This window comes from Meriones unguiculatus, chromosome 8 (assembly GCF_030254825.1).
Source record: "Meriones unguiculatus strain TT.TT164.6M chromosome 8, Bangor_MerUng_6.1, whole genome shotgun sequence".
Classification (NCBI taxonomy): Eukaryota; Metazoa; Chordata; class Mammalia; order Rodentia; family Muridae; genus Meriones; species Meriones unguiculatus.
In genome coordinates, this window is record NC_083356.1 from 33,841,460 (window position 1) to 33,865,030 (window position 23,571).

At 37.8% G+C, this 23,571-nt stretch overlaps 1 protein-coding gene across 9 annotated transcripts in view; it reads right to left on the reverse strand.

The window, feature by feature from the left end:
- Positions 1-2,011: 2,011 nt before the first annotated feature.
- Phf20l1 (PHD finger protein 20 like 1) overlaps positions 2,012-23,571 on the reverse strand; it is a 76,496-nt gene continuing 54,936 nt past the window's right edge. For 8 of the 9 annotated variants that reach the window (XM_021655122.2, XM_060389334.1, XM_021655121.2 and 5 more), the window contains 7 exons: positions 17,832-17,996; positions 15,342-15,523; positions 14,314-14,413; positions 12,515-12,710; positions 8,318-8,672; positions 6,976-7,138; positions 2,012-5,300 (listed from right to left, as the gene is read on the reverse strand). In XM_021655122.2, the coding sequence (XP_021510797.1) occupies positions 5,158-5,300; positions 6,976-7,138; positions 8,318-8,672; positions 12,515-12,710; positions 14,314-14,413; positions 15,342-15,523; positions 17,832-17,996 (1,304 nt within the window). In that variant the 3' untranslated portion in view covers positions 2,012-5,157. The remainder of the gene's footprint in view (positions 5,301-6,975; positions 7,139-8,317; positions 8,673-12,514; positions 12,711-14,313; positions 14,414-15,341; positions 15,524-17,831; positions 17,997-23,571) is intronic. The other variant, XR_009593692.1, reaches the window with a different exon arrangement.

The window sequence follows — 23,571 nt, forward strand, 5'->3', positions numbered from 1 at the left end:
TGAGTCTCCATGTGGTTGCTGGGAATTGAACTCAGGACCTTTGGAAGAACAGCAAGTGTTTTTTACCTCTGAGCCATCTCTCCACTTTTAAACTTATCTATCACCACATTCACAGACTGAAAGTTCTTCACTGCATAGTGTCCACTTTTCCTTATTCTGACTCTTCTTCACAAAGGCACATATAGCAGCTTCTAGTCTGTCATCTTACCTCAAAGTTCTGCTCATGTCCTTTTAAAAATAATGTTGGTAACAATAGGGAAGGGCCTCCTCCCCTTCCAATCTGACCCTAGCCTATTAGGTCTCATCAGGACTGGCTGCATAGTCTACCTCTGTGACCTGGCAAGGCTGCACCCTCCAGGGTCAGGTGATCAAAGAGCCTGCCATTGAGTTCATGTCAGAGAACTCCCTGCTCCCCTTACTAGGGAGTGGACTAGGGGGGAGGTATAAGTGGAGGAAAGGGAGGGAGTGTGGGATTGGGAGGAGATGAGGGAGGGGGCCACAGCCTGGATACAAACTGAATACATTGTAATAAATAATAATAATAAAGTAAAAAAATGTTGGTGAAAAACAAAACCGTTGGGATGCATCAGATTCAACTGCATATATTTTAAAATGTTCCAAGTGATTAGGCATAATGTCACTATTTATAAGTTGGAAATTATACACTGTATTTAGGATAGACTTAAAAGGGCAGAATCAAAGCCCTATTGTTCATAGCAGGGTTCTCAATTCTGTTTGCTTTCTCCTTCCCTCTTCCATTCCCCACTTTTCCCCTGCTACTGACATGTTCAGATTTTGTTTCTAATAAACTAAGTATGCATGCACAAGTCTTGTCATGGGCTCTACTTCAGAGAGAACAGACATTAGCAGTTACAATGTCTTAATTTTTTCTGGAGGTTCTAGTAAAATTTAAGTGAACACTGTTTTAATGAATATACATTTACTTGCCCTGATCCACCACCTACAAGCCTAATTATCTTCCTTTCTTTGGGTTCTCACTAGAAAATACATATGCCTCCATTAGCTTATAGAGCATGACCTTATTCTCTATCAACCTTTAAACCATGTTAACTTAATGGTCTATACACAGATGACACTCACTGACCATTGATTTCCAATCCATTTCATACATTTCTTGATGCTTTAACTCTCAACGCAAAGTTCCAAGTTAGGCATGTCCTCATTTACAGGCAAGGAAATCAAAGCTTGGGGGAATCACATTGCTAATAAACTGCCAGAAAATCTGAGATTACACAATCTGGGTCTGTTCCAGTATAGCAAGTTATTATAAAGTGACAGGATTCCTTTCAAGCTTGATACTACACAGGAAATTAACTGATCTCATTTAGGAAGAGATGCTCAAGACAGTGTTTGGATTTAGAGACATGAACAAGTGAGGATCTTTCACACACGGAAGTGATGTGAAGGCCAGAGACAAAAATAAGCACAGTCCTAACAGTCAGTCTCTGTTGCCATGAACCTGAGAACAGGCTGGGTCAGCTTGCATATGTTTCATATCACACAGACCCAACAGAGTTTGAATTGTTCTCTTAAGGTTTCACAGTAGAAAACTGAAATGACATGACTAGCAAGGAACACATGCTACACAGACCACGAAAACCTACTTCTTATCAAGGGTATGTCTGAATGTATGTGTAAACCTCACCATGTTTATTTAGAAAATAATTGTTCTTACCTATCCTCTGAGAGAATTAATTCAGATACTCTAGGAAGCATTACAATGCTTGGCATGGAGCAGGTACTTATTGAATGTAATTCTCTATTCTGGCAGTGACAGCTTTGAAGACCCAGAATGGAAACAAAGCTAGAATGAAAGAGGCAAGCAAAACTGCCTCATATCTCCATGACTCTCCTTATAATGGGTTCCCAACAGACCTGAAAAAGACAGTATCGTTGTTGTAAGGAATCTCTACATGTCGTGATGAAATGACTATTAAGTGCTGATTCTGCATGTAAACATATGCCGAAAGAATGTTATTAACCAAGACAGTGACAATGGCAGCAGATTCAGTTTATTGGGGAGGAAGTAGTATGCTTCAGTGTGAACACAGGAAGTATGCACATTTTAGTATGAACATTAAGATGAAACAACTGAATAACAGGGGCTTCACCTGGAAATATAAGAATAACAAGTTCCTTTAAGGAGAAAGTACATTACTTCAATAGTCAGTGGAACCACAGACAACCAAGAGGAAGTACAACTTATATTTGCCAGAAATTGTGAGGTCGAATCCTTCCATCAAGGTTCAGTCTCTTCTGTCTGGAAATGAAACATTATCTTTGAGGAAAACACACTCTCCAGTTCATTGCTTACATTTCAATACAATGGTTTTAGGTAAGACTAAAAGGAAAAAACAAAAAACAAATCTTACCTGACACTTCTCATAATAGATTTGCATCTCCAAAGTTAATTCATTCTTCATTCTCTCAAAGAAACATTCTGCCTTCTAGCTGCTAACAGGCCTCAACCAATCATCGGTAGGTACTATAATAACTGAGTATGTGTATATAATCTGATATATTCTTTAAATATTTAAATTGAAGAATCAGCTTTCTCATTCACTGACAAACAAGCAGAGAAGCACACTTAATAGTCTATCAATGAAGCATTCAATTTGTTGGCTGCTAACGATGTGATCAAATCTTAAGATACAGATTTAATGCTCATTACTGGAAATTCTTAGGAAGAAAAATGTTTTAGTGTTTTCTTGGATGCTGGAATCTTTACATTTTATCATGACACATTCTTGGCATGAGACTTAAGTCTAAACATGAACTTCACTGCTATTTTGTGTACAATTTAAACACACAGCTTGAAGATGTTGTACGCTGCATTTTTAGTAAGCCTGTACTTTGAAAGTGACCCTGCCACATGAGGTGAGGTGTAGAACTTTCCTCTTGAGGAGTCCAGTTGGCACTCTATATTTGAAACATTTCAGACTGCTTTGGGGCACCTAGTATGTACTACAACACTATGCATTACTTTCACTGAGGTCACTAGAACTGAGAAATCGAGTATCACTGAATGAAGAGCTCATCTGCATATATGAAAAGAATCATGGCAATACCACTATTCACAGACTAAGAACATTATTGACCCCATTTCTGAAAAAAAAAAAAAAGAGACATAAATTCAATGTCTAGGGTTCAGTCATGATGGAAAATTTTAGAGCCATTATTTTAAAACAAATCAACAAACAATACATCATCAATCTTGAAAGACACACATTAGTAAATTTACTCCACACATGGGTTATAGGCACTAATTCTTACTTTAATATGCAAAGTGACTATCCCACAATGACTTCTGCTAAAGCTTTTATCAATAGGATCTTTAACAAAGTTTAGGTATCACAAGTAAATACAGAGGACTATATTTTATATATGGTAATCTTTGGCACATCTGTCAGTTGAAAAAATCTCAAAAGGCAATAAAATTTTCTCAATGGTTTACACATTCTTTTAATCTTCACATCAAAACATAAGGCCGCAAAAAGGCAAGCTGAAGTTTTAAGATATGTGGAATAGTTTTAATAGAGTTTTACATACAGTACCTTATATATAGAACAGTGTGTTTTGCAAATTTAAATAATATCTGAATGTACAGTGGCATTTATTCTTATCAAAGATAAATTCAAGTTCACTGTCTATCAGTTCTAAGTGCATTTATACAGATTGCTAGAACTGATAAACAGAATGAGGCAAAAAAATATTCAAGTGTAATGTCATCAAATAGCCTCCTCTTAACAGTCTTTTCTTCCCCCTTTTAAAAATCTGTACATACACTTTTAGTTTCAAAAACAGTCTGTTAAAAGGTAACATTTTATGTTAACCACCAATTTGTATAATCTATAGTAATAAAACTAGATATGTGTGATATAAATATGTGCTGATTATGTACATATGTACGTTGACTATTTAAACAAGCATACTCACTTACACATACCTGCCCATGTAGCACTGGAGGGTGCATACAACTCGCACCAGGACTGGCAGACAGTAGGACCTAGGCTCAAAAATCCAGCAAGAGCTGAGTAAGCAACTTAGTTGCCTTTGGTTTCATAAATCTGTCCATTTGTGATCAAAGCTAAAATTTTTGAGTGTATATTTATATTTTAAAATAAAATTTATCTTCATAAATGAAGCTTTTCCAGTATTCCACTACTAGCAGTAAAAAAAAAAGAAAGAAAGAAAGAAAGAAAATCCACAGCCACAGATTATTTTGATATTTTTGTCACTCCTCATCCCAGCTGAGGTTTACAGTTTTTTTTTTTTTAAAGGCAAACACCAAATGTATCCAGGATCAAATGTATGCTGAAGCCCAGATACTGCCACTCACCTACACAGAGCACACACAGCATGTGGTGTACAGGTTTGTATGGGTTAATGGCACTGCGTACAGTGGATGGAAGGATTCCTGCAACAGTCAAATCCTCTCTCCAGCAGTATCAACATTTGGCACACTGGGCCCTTATGTAAGCCACTTTGTTTTTAAAGAGCACAATGCCCGCAATAAATTCCAATTATTTGGTGGGTTTCTTAAAATACATTCATAATGAAGTTAAAATTCCACAATTGTTTTCCCCAAAGTGAGACTTCCACTGTCAGTTTTCTGATTAAATACATTCATCACCCAAGATATAGCTCATGATCCTACAGAAGTTTAAATAACCTAAGTTTATTTGCAGCTGATCCAACTGCTAGAAGGCAATTCTTAGAGCAAACTTGTAGAACTCTCCAGAACTTGAATTTCCTTACAGTGTGGTTTTGGCCAAATGCTGGTTTATAAACATGAGTATCTCTTCTAAAACCTATACAAACACACCATAATTCTCTCTACAGGTATCTTGAGCTTCATGAGAGCAACTATTAGAATCCTGCCAATTCCATTCCTTTAGTGCAGCTTGTATTTTACTCATTGATTCTTGGCAGAGATAACATCATTTGCAGTTTGCTCATTCATTTTTAATGTTAGATTCCTTGATAAAGTTGTTCTTCATTATACTTCCAAGATGTCATAGTATTGGTGTCACAAATCAGTAAATGACCAAACATTAAGCTTTTTACTATTCGCTTAGCAATAAAAATGATTCAACAGAAGACAGACACATTCTTGTCATCCTGTGTTTACCATTGTTATACAGAGCAAAGAGTTGCAATTTGTTGTACTTTGCCCATGTCAAGTAAGAGTTGTTTTATGTGGCGTTTAAGTTGGGGCAGTCTTGCAAGGGGATCTGGTGGCTCTAATTCCCCTGTGAAATCAAGCCAGCTTTCCAGAACTAGAAGAGAGGGGGAAGAAAAGTTTAAATGGCATTGATTATCTCAATTAAAAGGATGGAATGTGACTCAAACAAAGAGTTCTCTTCCCTCTTTTCAGAAGGCCAATGCACTTAATAATTTCACCCACAACAGTTCTAACCCTTCTGGGTAATCTTCACTTTTTCCTCTGAAATACTGAGGTTTGAACCCAGAGCAGGTGTTTGAACACTGAACTACATACCCAAACCCATTCCTTACCACCCACCATGAACATACACACACATACATACACACTTCATTAGCATGTCTCTTTCACTCTTTTCTATAACAGAACATAACAGTTCCCTGGGCCTGCTCAAACTTTCTACTAATTTAGATATAAATCATTTTTACTTCATTTTCTTCTTTGCATGTACATGTATCTTTGTGCAGGAGCATGATTGTATGTGTATGTGATGGTCAAAAGACAAACTGGAAGTTGTTCCTTCGACACCATTCACCATTTTTGGAGATCAGGGCTCTCACTAGCAAGAAATGTTGTCAAGGAGCTAGGCTAACTGGCAAGCAAGTGCCAGGAATCAACTTGTCTTTACCCTCCATCTCATCATTGCTGAGATTACAAGTATATGCTTCCACACCTGGCTTTCATCTGCACGACCTCTAGGGATCTGGAATTAGGCCTTCATATTTGCAAAGTAAGTGCTTTACCATTGAGCCCTCTTCCCGGCCACATCTTCCTCATTAAGAAAGGAAAGACGTAGCAGTTTCTCAGTGTCCTTTCTAGGATCACTACTTTATTGAAATATTAAATAAATATATATATGCAACTGGACTCAAATACTATATAGAATTCAATTAATCAATTCCATGCTCAATTTTCATTGTTTCCTTTAAAATCTATTAAAAATATGGAATATACATTTTCATTTCTTCAAAAATCTACATAAGGCAAACTAACTCCAATCAAATTAAATTCAAACACATGATGCTTCTGAAACAGGTACCCACTTCCTCTCTTAAAGGCGAGAAAAGGCAGAAGTACAGTACATCTGCCTTAGTATGGTGTAATATTTACAGTAAGAGGATTAAAGCATAGAGGCAGGTTATGATATATCAGGTTATGAAAATAGTCAAAGCAAAGGAAACATATGGGCTTAAGAATCCAGAAATTCAACTTATTCTAGTTTCTCAAATACAATATGGGGATTTTTTTCTGCCTACTTTTTAGTTTCTATGTGGCAATAACATTTACAAAAATGTGGGACAACTATTTGAAAATTTGTATGCAAATTTTCTTAACTTGTAGAAGCTAATTCTACTCAACAAATATTAGCCAAAGTAGATATAAACAAGCTTATGAATATGCTGGCTTCAAAGAAAGTATCTTTTAATGAAACTAGCAAACACTCCCCAAATATTCTATTCTGAACCAGACATATGGGCTGTATTTAATAAATATCCATATTAAGAATAAAACAAAATAGAAAAGAAACCACTACTAAGAATAATATTCAGCCATCCTGTGTTGAGCCTCAGTAGCCTGCATATGCTAAATACAGTGTAAAGAAAGAGACAGAGCTCAGCAAGCAGGTAGTGTATTTGCAGATTGCACCCTATAACCTAATTCCAAACAGCTTCTTCAGAACAACACTACACACACAATAATAGCTACACCTGAGCTCTTGGCTACATTACCATCCACTTCTTTTTCTATGAGATCCATCCGGCTGGTGACTTCATTCTGCACGTTTTCTATGTGTGTAAGGAGATTTAGCTGCCACTGAAGATGTGAATCTCCTGGGCCCTCCATGCCCTTTTTATCATTATAAACAAACACTTTATTTCCTGAAGCTGGATTCTTCTCCAAAGGACCAGGAGGAAAAATAGAACAAAACAGAATAAAACAAAACACGGAGAACTGGATAAAATGCTACTTCAAAATGAGACTAACACAGAAAAACCCATCACCCTACATAGGTAGGCAAGAGCCAATCTGACTTTAGAAAGTCTTTGGAGAAAGTTCCTGTACATCATCACATCCTACTTGGTGCCCTTCCAGAGTAAAAGTATCCCATCTCCCTCCTAATTCCCTCCCAAGGTGTGATCCATACAAGGAGGCTTCAGAAAAATATGCTAAATAAATGAAAACATTAATTCCATTCCATAATTGGAATGACTAGATAATGTGGGCCATTTTCTTTCTCAATTAATTTTAAATGGTGACATAAATGGAGTAGGGGCAAAGCAATGATTAGAAAAAAAAATCAAGCAAACTGTCAAAGACTGGTTTAAAAGTCCAGTTGATGGCAAACTGGCCTTTACTGTTGTGCTTACATTGATGAGATAACAGAAGGTAAGAATCTTTTAAAGACTTCATAATGCAAATTATTTCAAGCACACACATATAAAATCTGGATTTAGGTTTGCCAAAGATAATTAATTTCATAAATGGATATTAATTTGTCAAATAATTTATCACAAGTTTTGTAAAAAATATGCTTTCCAAATTCAGTTATGAACTTATGAACTTCTGGTGATGGTTACTTAATGATTAAAAAAGCCAGAATGGTTTAAAAAAAAACCTAGTTTTAAAGTGGCCTTGCTAATAGAAAACCAATAAAGCTTGAGAGCTCATTTCAATTTCAAAACTAAGCCCAAAAAACAGGACACAAGTTTACAGACAGTTACTGCATAATGGGATTGATATGCAGACAAATATGCTACAGTGAAATGTTTTGTCCAAAACACATTAAAGAAAAACTGTGATACCATATATACACAAATGGTCCCACACAAACTCATCTTCCTGATACACACACAATGTGGCTCATTAATTTCTAGAGACATCTAAGTATGCTTCTGAACTGAAAACTTAAGGTAGTAGTTGAATATATTACAACTCATTATTTACATGGATAACATTTTGTGGTGGAGAAAAAAGAGTAAGTCTTTAAAAAGGTATTTAAGGATTAGCAAAGCCCGAGGACTAGGCGTTTAATTCCATCATCTTCTTCTATTGTTCTTTGGGAACCATTACCTTCTCTGACATTCCACACTCTTTTGTTGAATATAGGACATGGCTTTTATCTCTCAAATGGAGTTCCCCATCTTCTTCACAACTGCTAGCACCATCATCATCTGAGCTTCCAGGGTCTATATGAGACTGGCAGTCTTGACTAAAGCTTTGTGGCTTTTGATAGCTGTGCTCACTTGTTATATAAGTTCCTTCCATTTTCAGAGGTGGTTCTCTGTGGTTCTGTACATATTTCTTTCCCTCTGAGTTAGCTGTGTCCAGAAGTGTCACTTTTTTCTCTGCTCCAGATACCACCTGACCTTGGTCTTTCCTCTTTCCAGAACAAGCCCAGAAACGAAGGTCAGGATGATATTTATTCCTTAAGACAAAAATGGAGAAACAGTACTTCAGGAAAAAAAAATGGCAGCAAGCTAACATTTGTAATAAATTTGATATTCACACGAGAAAAGGTCAGGATCAAAGACAAAATTGTCCTTTAAGTTGACTCCTCTTAACATTTCATTAAAAATCCAAGTCTTCTCAGTTTTGAATAAACAATACTTAGAAAATCAACAGTGACCTTAATTTTGTTAGTATATATATGCTAAATATATGTACTGAATATATATATACTAAATATATATACATGTATGTATTTATATTCAAAATTATTGTTGTCACTGTATAGTACATAAACTTCACATGAACATATTTTATAACCTTTAATGAATAAAAAAGCCATCACTATTCGTGAGAAAAAATTACAACTAAACACAAAAGAACAAGTCTATTCCACTGTAAGAAATGTAAATGCCATATAATCTTGCAGACTTTTTCTATACATACGAAATTATTAAAAATAGGAAATATGGGTCTGGAGAGATGGTTCAACAGCTAAGAGCACTTCCTGTTCTTGCAGAGCACCCAGCTAGTTTGGTTTCCAGCACCAGATCAGGTGGCTTACAATTGCCTATACCTATTCCAGCTCCAGAGGACGCAGTGCCATCTTCTGGAACACCTTTGGTATATATACAAACATATGGGTACTCACCCAAACACATAAAATTAGAATAAATAATTCTTTTGCTGGTTTTTTTAAATTTTTTTTTATTTTTTGTAAGAGGAGTATATTTGTTTTTTTCTTTTTATACAAGTAGGATTCACCATACTTTTTATTTTTCCTAAATAGCATACTATGGGCATTTTGCCATGACAACACACACAGATTTATTTAGACTTTAATGGTTAAATGGTATTAATTGCCAGTCTAGTCAATCCCATCGGTTCTCTACCAATAGATATGTGTGAATGTGTATCACTGCACATAAGTTAGAATACTGCAGTCAGACCAATTTCCAGATAAGGAACTGCAGAATAGAATATATTTTTATTCTAGTGACTGAACAGCTGGCCTCCAAAGAAGATTCATTATTTAACAAACCCTGACTATGGTCTATGCTCATGTAGGTTGTTCCACGTTAAATAAGAGTTAGATCATGTGTAGTTAACTTTGCAGCATTATACAGCTTACAATAAACAGAGCAGGATTCCACTGAGAATTAAGTGCAAGGTTACTCAGACTCCTCCTAGTGCAGTACTTCTCAACCTTCCCAATGTTGTGACCCTTTAATATGGTTCCTCATATTGTAGTCACCCAAATAATAACATTGTTTCCAAAATTACAGCTACTTCATAACTGTAATTTTGCTGCTGTTGTGATTTGTGATGTAATACATGTTTTCAGGTGGTCTTAGGTGACTCCTGTGTTGGGGGAAAAGAGGAGTTAGACCCACAAAGGAGTCGTGACCCAGAGAATGAGAACCCCTGTTGTATAGGCTTGCTGATGGCTGCAAAATAATAATTTCTAAATAAGATTCAACTTAGATTCAAATTCTGAATAAGATTCAATTATTCATCTAGTAATACCCACTTATAATTTCTTAGTTTATATTCTTTATCTTTTAGACTACTAGAAAGTCAATATCTAGAAAATAGTCATTTATACAGTAGAAGGCATACTAGAAAGAAACCTAGTTCTTTGGCTCCACAGTCTATTAGAATGAATCCTGCTATACTCTCTGAGGAATTTGGAGAGGTGGCATAACCCTCTAAAAACTTATCCCTAGAGCTGGGCCTAGTAGCACACATCTGTAATCTCACTTCAGGACTCCACAACCCAATGCCTATCTAAAAATAATCATAGTTTCATTATATATGAATGTACCAAAAAGAGCAGGCTCAAATCTAGCCAGCAGACAATGATGGAAAGGCATGCTACAGAGAAACTAGTTGTAAAAGACCTGGATGTCTAAGAAATCATACTTCATTTAGATATTATGCTTGGTATAGCTGAAATGGTTTGTCAACATAGTAAGGAGGAGGGTATGCCAATAAAATTCCTATGATTCAAGGCCTTTGGTCAAGAGCAGCAGGAAGGCATTACCACATGACAGAGGCTAATGTTCAGCTTCATTAATGTGAATGCTGCTATTAAATGTGTAAAATGAACCAAAACAAGAATGGAGCCAGAGAAGCACAAAGGTACAGAAACTTCTTGTGTAAAATGAAGCTGCCTGGCTGAGACAACTGAGCAAGTAGAAGAGCAAGTCAAAGGCAAAACAAACTGAGGACTCACAGGAAAGGATGGGGTGGGATGCATTTCAGGATGCAGATGGGAGGAGGATGTGGCAAACCTTGGGAAGACTGAGCAGAATATTCATTTTATATAACATAAAAGTCTCTTTCTTTTGTTCTTTAAACAACTCTCATCTGGCACCAGAAGAAAATGAGCACAAAGCCTCAAAACTATCCAGAATTGTTACTTAAAAGGACCTTGGCTTTCCTTAAGGAAGAATTGTCCCAGGCTATAAAATATCATGATGCACAGCAGCAAAGATGATCCAGAATCTGCTGTCCTTAGAGTCCATCTCATGCTGACTGAAGAATACACCCTTGTAAAATGAAGTTATCTCAAACTATTACCAAAGAATGAAAACAGATTCACCATATCAGCTGTAGTTAGCTCTGTGCACAAAACATTAGCTCTAAAACTATTTGAAATAGTAGGATGTGAGCCTGGTAGATAGAACTGGTCATCCAGAGTTTTTGTTTTTTGTTTTTTTTTTTTTCTTTCCAGATACTGGGCAGCCCTAGCTATCCTGGAACTCACTGAGTAGACTGGGCTGGCTTCAAACTCTGAGATGCACCTGCCTCTGCCTTCCTTCCAAGTGGAAGGATTAAAGGTGTGCTCTATCACTGTTAAGCATTCTTCTTACTGTAGACTTCTTTCAAATATTTTTTCTTCTGAAGTGCTACTCTGAATCCCCAAAAGACTACCTAATAAACTGTCTCATAATCTGTGAAGAAACAGTTTTATTTCTAAACCTCCTACCAAATAAAATAATAACTGAAATAACCTATCTGCTTTTGCTTGTTGTTGTTACTTTGTTTTTACATTTGTGGCTAACTGATGTTATGCTTTTATTTATTAAGATTTGTATTTTAATTGAACACAGGGGTCTTTCCAGAGACTCATACTCCAACCAAGTATCATGCATGGAGATAACCTAGAACCCCTGCACAGATGTAGCCAATGGCAGTTCAGTGTTGAAGTGGGTTCCATAGTAATGGGAACAGGGACTGCCTCTGACATGAACTGATTGGCCTGCTCTTTGATCACCTCCCCCTGAGTGGGGAGCAGCCTTATCAGGCCACAGAAGATGACAATGCAGCCACGCCTGATGAGATCTGATAGACTAGGATCAGAAGGAAGTAGAGGAAGACCTCCCCCATCAGCGGACTTGGGGAGGGGCATGCGTGGAGAAGAGGGAGAGAAGGTGGGATTAAGAGGGAAGGAGGGAGTGGTTTATGGGGGGATACAAAGTGAATAAAGTGTAATTAATAAAAATTAAAATAAAAAATAAAAAGATTTGTATTCTAAGATTTTATTTCTTAAAATGTGTAAGAATGTGACTGCAGGATAGCTCACTAGTTAAGAGCACTTGCTGCTTTTACAGAGGATCTGGGTTCAGTTCTCAGCACCCACATGGTGGCTCATAATTATGTATAATTCCAGTTCCTGGGAATCAACCCTCTTCTTGCCTCTGCAGGCATCATGCCCATGTAGTGCACATATATAAACACACTCAAAACACTCACACACAGAAAATAAAAATAACTTTTAAAAAATGTAAAAAGCAGTGTGTGACTCAGTTCACTTACTTTAGTATTCCAATCTTCAGCTGTAACCCATGCAGTACTTCAGTTACACCATAGACATCAGCAAGCAGATGATGTGTAGAAACTATCTTTTTGGCATTGAGATGAGAATAATTTTCTTTTAAAAAAGATAACCCATACATTCTTCCATTATTCAGCCACTCCTTATCATAACGATATTTTGCACTCCATCTCTGACCTGCAGATGAGTTGACATTAAAGTCATAAAGGATTCTACTTATTCAGATCCTCCTTCCCACTAATGCCCCTCTGTAAGACAAGTTCTACTAACAAGAGAAAATTCCAGACTGCAGCAGATAGTATGCTGAGGAAGGGTGGGATGACAAGAGCCCCTCAGCACTTCTGCTGTGCCTGAACATGAGAAGGAATGGCACTGAGGGGTCAGTGGCAGGTGATAGCTGCCAAAAGAACCCTGATGTACTATTTTCAACTGTTGTCTACCAAACACCTTTCCTCTAAGATGGCTGGCAGAAACCACAGGTCTTTCTTTCTGCTCATACCTGGATGAAACATAGTTATAGCTAAACAAGTGGGGATTCTGCCTTCCTGACTATGACCTCAGAAAACCCTACAATACCCAAGAACTTGATGCTAATATATACTGGATCCTCTTACAATTATATGCTCCTCTGTCTGTTAAACTATAAGGTGAATGAATATTTTGAATCAGTCATCTTTCCACAATGTTTACAGATAGAAGGTATCCAATAAATACAACTGAATGAACAGTGAAAATCTAGATTTGTTCTTGAAGACATACAATGAATAGCAAATATCCACACATAAGCAAAAAAAAGTATTTATATTCATAGAACTCCAAATAATTATCTTGCTTCTTTGTTTGTATGTGTGAGGTCAGAAATTATGTTTCATTGTCACTTTTCACTTCAGTTTTTGAGACAGGATCTTTAATGGAATCTGGAATTGATTTGGCTAGACTGATGGGCCAGCAAGCCCAGGAGTACCTTCTGGCTCTACTGCTGCACTGCTGGGATTATAGGCATGCCCAGCTCTTTACATGGATACCAGAGATCAGAACACTCGCTGGTCCTCCTGCTTGAATGGAATGCACTTTATGGACTAAGTCATCTCCCTATCCCTCTTTTGCTTCTTATACTTTTTTCCTTTATCTTTTCAATGGGCATGAGAACATTTCATTTGCCTAATTACTAGTTATTCTCTGCCTTGATAGCTAAAATTATATTCTACATGCAGAGTGTTGTACTTAGGATAAAGGAAGGCATGACAAAACAAATACAATAGATTAGGAGTCAAAAAGCTCAGTTTTCATTTCAGTATACCACTCAGTGGTACCTCTTTAGGCACAAACATATAAGTTCCCACATCTAGCTGCTTTATAAGGGAAATAAAAGATATAGGCAAGGCTCTGGAATTCCACTTATTCTACAATAAACTGGGTATATGGCACTATCCAAAACTTCTTCAAAATGCATCAGATGGCCAGCAGGCAATGGATATTCACCTACTCAAATCAGCATAAACAATCTTAGCTAGAAATACACAGGGATAAGCAAAAGCTATTTACAGGAAAAAGCCATGATCTCCCTTTTGGTAAGGTAGTCAGTATGTCAACGTGTCTACATAAATGTGTGTTTCTGCAAGTGATTATTATGAAAGTCATGCTGCTGTAACAGGCAAAAAGTATCTCCAACCCACGTTATGGCAGAGGAGTCTAGCTAACCAAGAAGTGCAGGTGCTCTATACAGTGGCCATACTCTGAAGTCCGCGTCACACAACCCACACGGGGCGGAGGGCCTCACCCGGAGGGTCCCGACAGATGTAGCAGATGTACTGCTCCGGAATGCTGTCCTCCAGGAGCCCCATGCATACACTGTGTTGCCAGCATAGGCACTCTTCACACTGCAGAGAACAGAAGAGACCCATAGTGCGGCTGAAACAGCACCCTCAGACCAGGACAGGCAAGGCAAGGACACATATTGCTGCATTTTAACTAGCTGGCCTGCTATCTTGTCTTGCCAGTTAGAGTCCTATGTGCCACGAGAAAAAGTAATGTTAGATTAATTTTATCATTGAAATAGTCAACTATTTCAAGAACTTCTTTATATCACATGTATTAAAATATGCTTTAATAAATTAAGAGAAATCTCCCAAGTGTTTTCCATTGATCCACAGGCAATCAAATCCTAAAAACACTTACTGAAGCAAATCTCTAAAATGTCTGTGCAAGGACACTTAAGGTAATACTCATGTGGTAAAATTCTAACTTCACAGCACCTTTATTTGAGAACACCACTGACAAAGAAGAAAGGTGGCTACTTTTTTCATTCCTATAACCAATGTCTCTTAATTTTCCTACATACCAACACAAATTCAGGCCATGCTTTCTTGATTTCTTAGACACACCCTTGTTATAAGGAGAGGTTGCTAATTTTTGCAACAATGTTCTATTTTCTTTTCTGGAAATCCTGGACACTTGGGTCCAATTCCCATTCCCCAAAGGGTAGGTATAAATTGCTGATTATTAAGTGTGAGTAAAAACCATGCTATAGTCAATTCTGCATTGTGAAGAAAGACACCTCTAGACCTTTAAATGTTTTAGCATGAAGGCCTCAGTCTGTTAAGAGATACCCTATAAGTAGTCAATGATACTCACAAGCCATGTGTCTACTTGATTCGGTGGAGACTTTCTAACCAGTACTGCTAGAACTGAAAGCATGGCAAAGTATTAGAAACTATGCTGTGAGGGATGGCCGGTAAAAAGCAAAGCTCTCTGGTGTACCTGCTCAATACCCACAGTGATCCAGAACTATAGGCAGAGCTATAGTACCTGGATCATGAAGCCATTCTCCTCATCCATTTCACAGATACACCTTACAATCTCATTAAGGGCATCATCTTCATCTTGAGACTCCTCAAAATTAGTTGAATCAAAGTCTTGATTGTACTCATCCCCACTCAGAAGCAGGCTTTCTGTGGAGGAGTCATCCAGGAATTCCACGTCTGACAAGTCTGGAACACATGAAAGTGAATGATGTCACTTGTCAGGGAGAAGCTATAGGAAGTGAGTATAAGCATTTCAGCAGAGCAAGCACATGTGAACTGAGTGCTTGCCTCTGAACCAAAAAATCAGATATTTGGAATTTTTGTAGTTCTGGTACTTTCCATTTCATGTACCCAAACACTGCTGAAAGTAATACTGAGTAGCCACTACTTTCCCTGCTAACAGGTTATGGCCAAGACTGATACTGACAATGAAACTTATTAGTGTCTATACAGTCTGCAAATTGTATTAATTGCAATAGATTTGCAGTTGCGATTGACTACAAATTTGATTGAATGTTCACAAATAATAGCCTTTTTGTTACAAAAGAATGGGTTTTGTTATTTGTACTAGATAGTGATAATCTTTTAGTCAATTACCACTGCATTACATATGTCAAGCATTATACTATGCATTTACACACAACATGTAACATGGTTGAACTGTGCAGCCAAGTATTGATAAAGGCAGTTAATCATCAACTGCTTAGCTGGGCATGGTGGCTTACACCTCTAATCCCAGCATTAAACCATAATGATCAATTGCTTGAGATCATCTTAGGCTACATTGTGAGATAATAAAAGGATAGCAATCATAAAATAGAATAGATTTTAAACTAAAAGGAAGTACATGTAATTAATATATACATACATGATCCAAATATCAGGTTTCATGGTACTGGCATACATATTTAATAAATGAACCAGAAAAATCTTGTTTAAATAACTGACTCACAAGTATTAAAAATGAGTTTGGCTCAATTTTGCTGACAATTGGGTCACTGGGGTGAAAGTTGTGTAAGATAGACAAATCAGTGTTTCTCTTACACTAACACAGAAGAAGCCATAAGATAATGACTACAAGCAGGTTTATAAGATCTACTCCCTTTAAACTCCTACTCCTCAGCTATCACTGCTATTGCCTAGAACAGTGCTCTTTAAGGAGAGCTTCGCTATCAGCAATGCTTGCATCACCACCATGCTGGTAATCTGTCAGTAGGAACTCCAAAGGCAAGGCTCTAATAAAGTGTTTTAGCAAGTACTCCAGGTGGTTGTGTTATTGCTGATGTTTGAGAACCTCTGCCACTTTTGTTTTCCAAGCAGGGTACGAACTGGATTCAGGCTTGCGAGTCTCTATCTCTCAAGTGTTATCACTTCAGCTCCAATACGTGCCTATAGCACCTTCAAGTAAAAGCCCACCTGCAGATCTTGGTAGCTCGTGGGATGAGTGACATTATGAGTTTCCTCAAGCTGCTATTCTACGTCAACAGGACCATCCCCAAAATGTCAACTCTATCTGTGCTCACTGGTTGCATTCAAGACTGTAAAATGTTAAAGGTACCAGAGCAAGGATTACAATGTGTATATCTGGTCCAGTTGAAAGCCACTGGACCAAATGGAAAAATGTAACTGCACCTATTGGTAAAGAGAATAAAGGAAAGAGAGGTAATTTTTCTTAATCCTCTCCTTTACCTCAAACTTTTGAAAATTAAGATCCTGTAAGTCACATGTTGTCTACTTTTGGCAGCAAAGGGAAGAAAATGTTCCCCTACCTTGCAGACTAGTTAGGCCTAGAAGAGAAGGCAGTAATAGGCCAAAGAAATCATAGCCTGGTACCTATCTTCTAGAGTACTTACAAAGGCAAGCAGGAAGTGAGCCTACTAAGGATCCTGGGCTTTAACAAAGACTAAGACTCCTTCCTTCCACATTTCCTGGCTCTACCATGTTCCACCCTACCATGTTGGAATTCTATCTTAAGGCACTGATACTAGTATCTAAAGCCAGGGGAGATTTTCCTCTTACAGTGTATAGTATTAGAAGGAAAAAAAAATCAATAGTCAACAACTCCCACTAGCAGGACTATACTTGCACAAGAATCTATAGTCAGGGCTCTTTTCAGTAGACCCCTTGTATTGATGAATGGTGGCCAAATCTTGATTACATTTAATTTACTGATGTATACGTGACAGGAATAATTTGAAGACTGTGACAAAACTTGGTAGAAAAGGGACTATGTTTAAGACAGACTTTTACTGAGTTTTAACTATAACACTATTGAGCCCACATAATTATTTAAACAGGGGTTTGCCTATTGACCCTTTTTTTGTGAATAAAAATAAAACATTCATTGGTAGTGAAAAATGTACTTAAATCTAATGTTGGAATTTTCCTATTAGCTTATTTGTCAAGTGTGCTGCCTCTTTGAACAGCAACTTAAGATATATATTCTCAGTTTCATACTCAGGTCTTATTTTAACCATCAAATAGTCACACATACTTTCACCACTAAGATCAACAGACAGAATTGCCCTTGGGTACTGATAGGTTGTAGTTTTCTCCATAAATGTGCTTCGCGGAGCCAGAGAACTCCCAGAAGATCTGGTTAGTGGAGAAGAACACCTTTCCAAAAAGTCTAGGGAACTGTCTTCATAGTCTGAATAGTCTGAAACATAAGAAACAGAAAGACACATTAGTAAAGTCTCAAGAAACCACAAGTCACCACAACTCATGAGAATACACAATCACTCAACCACTTTCTCTGTCATCTGTGACCAGGTAGACCATTAAGAGGCTGATAAATGTGTTGGCAAGAACAAGCGAAATCAGTAACCCCATATAGTGTAGATACTTGGGATTGCCAGGATCTAACTGGTACCAGTTCACTCTTATAATGAAGAAATGGTAAAGGGTCATTTCTACATTTTCCTCCAGTATAGTCACAGCTATGTGTGCAACAAGATAGGCAAGGGAATTAGCCCATTCTTTCAATTAGGTATGAGGTTCTCCCACTCTTACCTATGTCTGTCAAGTATAACTACAGTGATAGTTTAATCAATTAATCTTATACATGAACACATAAGATAAACTTCTGAAGGAAATAAACTGGTATATGAAAGATTTACTGTTCTCAGCCTGGGTAAGTCATACAGACACAAGCAAGAAAGGCTCATACAGCTTATCACGGGAGGGTCCTGGGAATAGAGGGAGATGCACATGGGTGGGAGGGATGCTCTAAAGCCCAAAGCACAGAGCACACTTAGAAAGTTCATGACTTCTGGGGCATAGTTTAAGGAATAATTAGGACAGGTTGCACTGAGAATAAGTGCAACAGGGGATGAGGGGTTTTTCACTCCGTTGTTTGTTTAATTTTTAGGTTTTATGCTAATAGGACCAACAGCCATTCATAAGTTTTAAAGGAAAATAGGATGAGATATGGGTCTGCTTCATTTCTGAAAGATCACTCCAGTAGTGGGACAGGGCAGGAAGTGGAAGAGACATGGAGAGAAGGGAATATGGGCTGTAGGCCATAGCTGTGGTCTACACAAGATATACTAGTGACTAACTAGGAAGGTGCCACCTGAGAGGAAGCTGAGAAGCAATATACAGTAACACTATACTGGAATCTGAGAAGAGTGGTGGTTGGCATCAGGATTGGTTTTCTATTTGAGGGATCAAGTGGTGAAAGTGAGTCTGTGATGGGGATAGGGAGTAAAGAGGGAATGGCAATAAGAGAACAAACAGGTAGTTACAGAGTAGATTTTTATTTTAGGTGGAGAAAACTACCTCAAAACCATCTATATGAATCTAAAGTGGAAGAGTAAAGTGCTGAGGAATGTCAGGATTTCAATAGAGAGAAACATTCCTTTCATTTTAGCAGGGGCAGAGGAAAAGATGGACATGTTCAGGGAAGTGCATATGTGTGGACATAAAGCAAGTTTTCACCTCCTATGTCTATTTTCTCAACTGAGTATGAGTTAAAGAAAGCCACCAAGGCTGGTCAGAGACTAAATAACAGGGAGGAAAGGCAGTTTATAGGAGAACAATGAAGACAATAGTGGTTGGTATTAAGCCCAGTCCTCCATGTATGTTTATGCCCTAATCCCTGTAACCTATATACACTTATGTATCATGGTGAAGGCAAATTCAAGTTGCAGGTAAAATTAACAAGATGGCTATAAATCGGGAAACACGCTATACGCTATCTTTGTGGGCCTAGTGGGATCCTACAGGCCTGTTTTAAAATGAAAAAGACAAAAGAATCACTCCACATGAGACTTGGCTGACTAATGCTCCTTGGAGGATGAGAAGACTGAACCAAGACTCATGGCTGCCTCTGGAAGTCAGAAAAGGAGCATAGATTATTTATAGACTATTTGCTGAAGCTTCCAGAAAGATATCATGGCTTCAGCCTAGAGAACTATTTTGGACTCCTGACCTCCAGAATTTGAAGATGGTTTAAATGACTGGTGTTTAATAGGTGTATCTGAGAGCTTATACAATGATCACAATACAAACTAAAGTTTAACTAATCTGACACCAATTAAGGACTCTGACAAGAAGACAGTTTAATTAAGTTCTGTGTGCTAACTCTCAATACTCTCAAAACCCTAGTGGGTTTGACTGCTGATGTTATTTTGTGAATTAAAGAATCAAAGCAGAACACATTATGTACACTGTTCAAACAGTTCATTGTCACTGGCAAAAGCAACATTCACACCAAGATGTCCTAGTAGATTGATTCCAGGAACCTCACTCTTAACCAACAACCAATAATAGGACTGGAATTTAAAGTCTGTGGAAACTAGCATGTCTCGTAAAGCTCATGTTTCTGTCCACAATCCCAATATATAGGAAGTGGGAAGACGCCAAGCCATCCTGCTGCTGTCAGATGATGGAGCAATCTTTACATAACATGGCTTCACAGCAACTGAGTCATCTGCATAACCCAAAATTATCAAGGCAAGTGTGAAAACAGTGATTATTACATTAGATACCTTGTCTAGCACTGCAAGATAAACTTAGTTAATACTGATGCTACTCAGGTGCAGTAAAAACTGTAGTAACCATTCTAGAGGAGAGGAGACTGAGACACAGAAAATATAAATGATCTGTTAGAGATTACTCAGTTGTAAATATTATGCCCAGGAAATAAAACCTATAGCCTATAGTGATTGTTCTGTGGGGAAAAAACAATGAACTAGAGGCCAATTACAAAATAATGAAAGAAATCACAGCTATGTTCAGAAGGCGAACATAGCAGACACTTCATTGGTATAGTCTATATTAGCAAATAAATATAATGACTGAACATTCTGCAGCTCACTTGCATTCCCATTTCAATCCCCTCTGGCTATTAGAAAGTCTGTTATGTTACAAGGGTTAAGTGAGAGTACCATTATTGACCTTCCTTGAGCCCTCCAGCTTTGGGGCAGATTTCATAACACACTTATAGAACTACCATGCCTTCCAGATAGACATCCACGTGTGTGTCCTATCACTTACACTAGATATACCAATGCTTGAGTGCAAGCTCACTAAAGGAAACTGTTTCCATTGTAGTTTTGGGTTTTCTGCATATCCAGCTCTATTGCCCTTTGATTTCTGGGACCTTTGGTCTCACAGTAACAGGGACATGGGAGGCATCTGCAAAGGAACAAGCTAAAACCTGGTAAGATGTCACTCATAAATTCCAAAATGGCAACTTACTATGCACATACTAGACATATTTCCAGTTTTATATCTGGAAAAGGAGTTCTGATAATCAAAGCATATGTTTATCAATTACTGTATGGATGATTATAAAGAGCTACTTAAATAAATGACTACTTTCCTAATGTCATTTATACCAACAGGTAAAAAAGACATTTCAGTATACCAAGAGACAAGTGGAAACTTATTCAAGAGAAGAATACAGTCTGAAGTAACTTTTAGGGTAAAGGAAGCAAAATTCACAACCTAGCATTGTGGTTAAAGTTAAAAACAATCTGAAGCTGACTGTGTAGGCGTGAATCTGATTTTTCACTACCTGGTAGCTATGTGAGTTCAACAAATTTCTGTCTGCTATATTAGCGATTACATGTATCTATCAAGCTACACTTCAAAGAAGCAATATGATAAAATAAACCCATGTAAATGAAATCCTCATATACTGTTTCATACACAAAAAATATAAGCAGGATATGAGTGGTAAAGAAAAGGATTAATTTCTCCCACTGTGCTAACATTAGGCTCAAACAGTTTAGGAGGTCTTACACAACAATAATGCAAACTGTTCAGCATAAGTATCTTTAAATTTTTAGCCATTTGAAATCTTTTATTTTCTGTTTAAACACCATTCTAATTAATTATCTGTGAAGGCATCACTTCTAAGATTAATGAAACCAACCCAGAATAACTTTCTTCTAATATAAAAATTAGTATTGAAGATGCTGGAGATGACCAAAGTTAACAACTCTTTTTTTAAAAAAAAAATTATTTAAGTTAATTTACTTTACTTTCAAAGGCCTGACACTATTAATGATGCTCTGCTATGGTTGTAGACAGGAGTCTAACTTAACAACTCTTTTATATTTATAAATAGTAAAGCTTACATGCATCCTTAGTATTTGCCATAGTTCGTTGGACTAAGGCTACTTACAGGCCTGACTTTAAGATATAAACAAAAGTGGTTTGTTTTTTTTTTTGTTATCGTTGTTAAAATATATAACTATTATGGGCCAGAGAGATGATTCAGTGAGTAAATAAAATAAATATGCTTCCTAATAAACCCAATGACCTGAGTTTAATTCCTGTAACCTAAAAGGTGGAAAGAGGGAACTGAATCCTGCAAGCTGTCCTCTGACCTCTACACAAGTTTTAATATGCATACATATAAATAAGTATAAAAAGAGAGAGAGAGAGAGGGCTCTAACTTCGTTTTAGGAGATAGACCCATGTACTTAATTTAAATATGTCTCTTCATTAAAGGTTCCTAAACTGATCCTCAATTAAGGGCAGATTTTCCTCTGCTAATCATCAATACTCTTCCTCTCTCCAGGAGCCATTTCCTCCTGGTCTGGGGTTTTCCATCTGGTACTGAGGCACACTAGTGCACTGTCATAGTATCTGATGCATACACAACCAGTTGTCACTGCCCTGAGTACCAAGGCCAGTCCATTTATCCAGCAGTTCCATTAGCAGGTTGACACTTACTTCACACTCAGAGGACAATGTTCAGTATTCAGGGGCCCTGGTTAGTGTTATTTATTTACATGCCTCCATTTTTCCCTCTAAATTGAGGGTTATCTCAGGTTTGTTTCCTACAGTGTTATACATGAAGGGACCAGGATAATATGGGATAGGGGTGAGTGAGGAACAAGGCAAACACAAGAATGCTTAGTATGTTCAAGATCCCCTGGGAGTGGTTTTAAGCTTACCAACCCCACTTTCTTTTAATTTTATTTTTTTTTCCTCACAATTTCGTCAGTATATATCCCAGTTGAAGCCTCCCTCCATCAAGTCCCCCCAGTACCATCCTCCCCCCTCTTCCTCCCATCCCTTTCCCCTTGTCTACTAAAAGGGGAAGTTCTCCACCATTGCCATCTGCCCATAACTTGTTAAGTTTTATCAGGACTGCCTGGATCCTCTTCCTCTGTGGCCTGGCAAGGCTGCATCATCAGGGGCAAGTGATCAAAAAGAGCAGTCAACTGAATTCATGATAGAGGCAGACCCTGCTCCCCTCACTCAGAGATCCAAATGGAGACTGAGCTGCCAATCGGCCACATCTGAGCCGGGGGTCTAGGTTCTCTTCATGCATGGTCCTCCATTGTTGCATCAGTCTCTGCAGGACCCACTGGGCTCAGATCTTTTAGTTTTATTGGTCTCCTTGTGGGGCTCTTGCTCCCTCCATGTCCCTCTATTCCTACCATGTTCTTTCTCCATAAGACTCCCTGCACTCTGCCCAAAGTTTGACCATGAGTCTCAGCACTTGTTTCAATCCCTTTTTGAGTGAATCCTTTCAGAGGACCCTCTATAATAGGCTGCCATCCTGTTTCCTCTCTTCCAATGTTCCTGCTTGCCATTCTGAATAACATTTACATATCCTCCCTAGGGTCCTCCTTAGTGTTTAGCTTCTATAGTTCTGTATCCTATATTATATGGCTAAGATCTGCTTGTAAGTTAGTGTATACCATGCTTGTCTGTTTCTGGATAACCTCACTCAGGATGATCTCTCCTAGTTCCATCCCTTTGGATGAAAA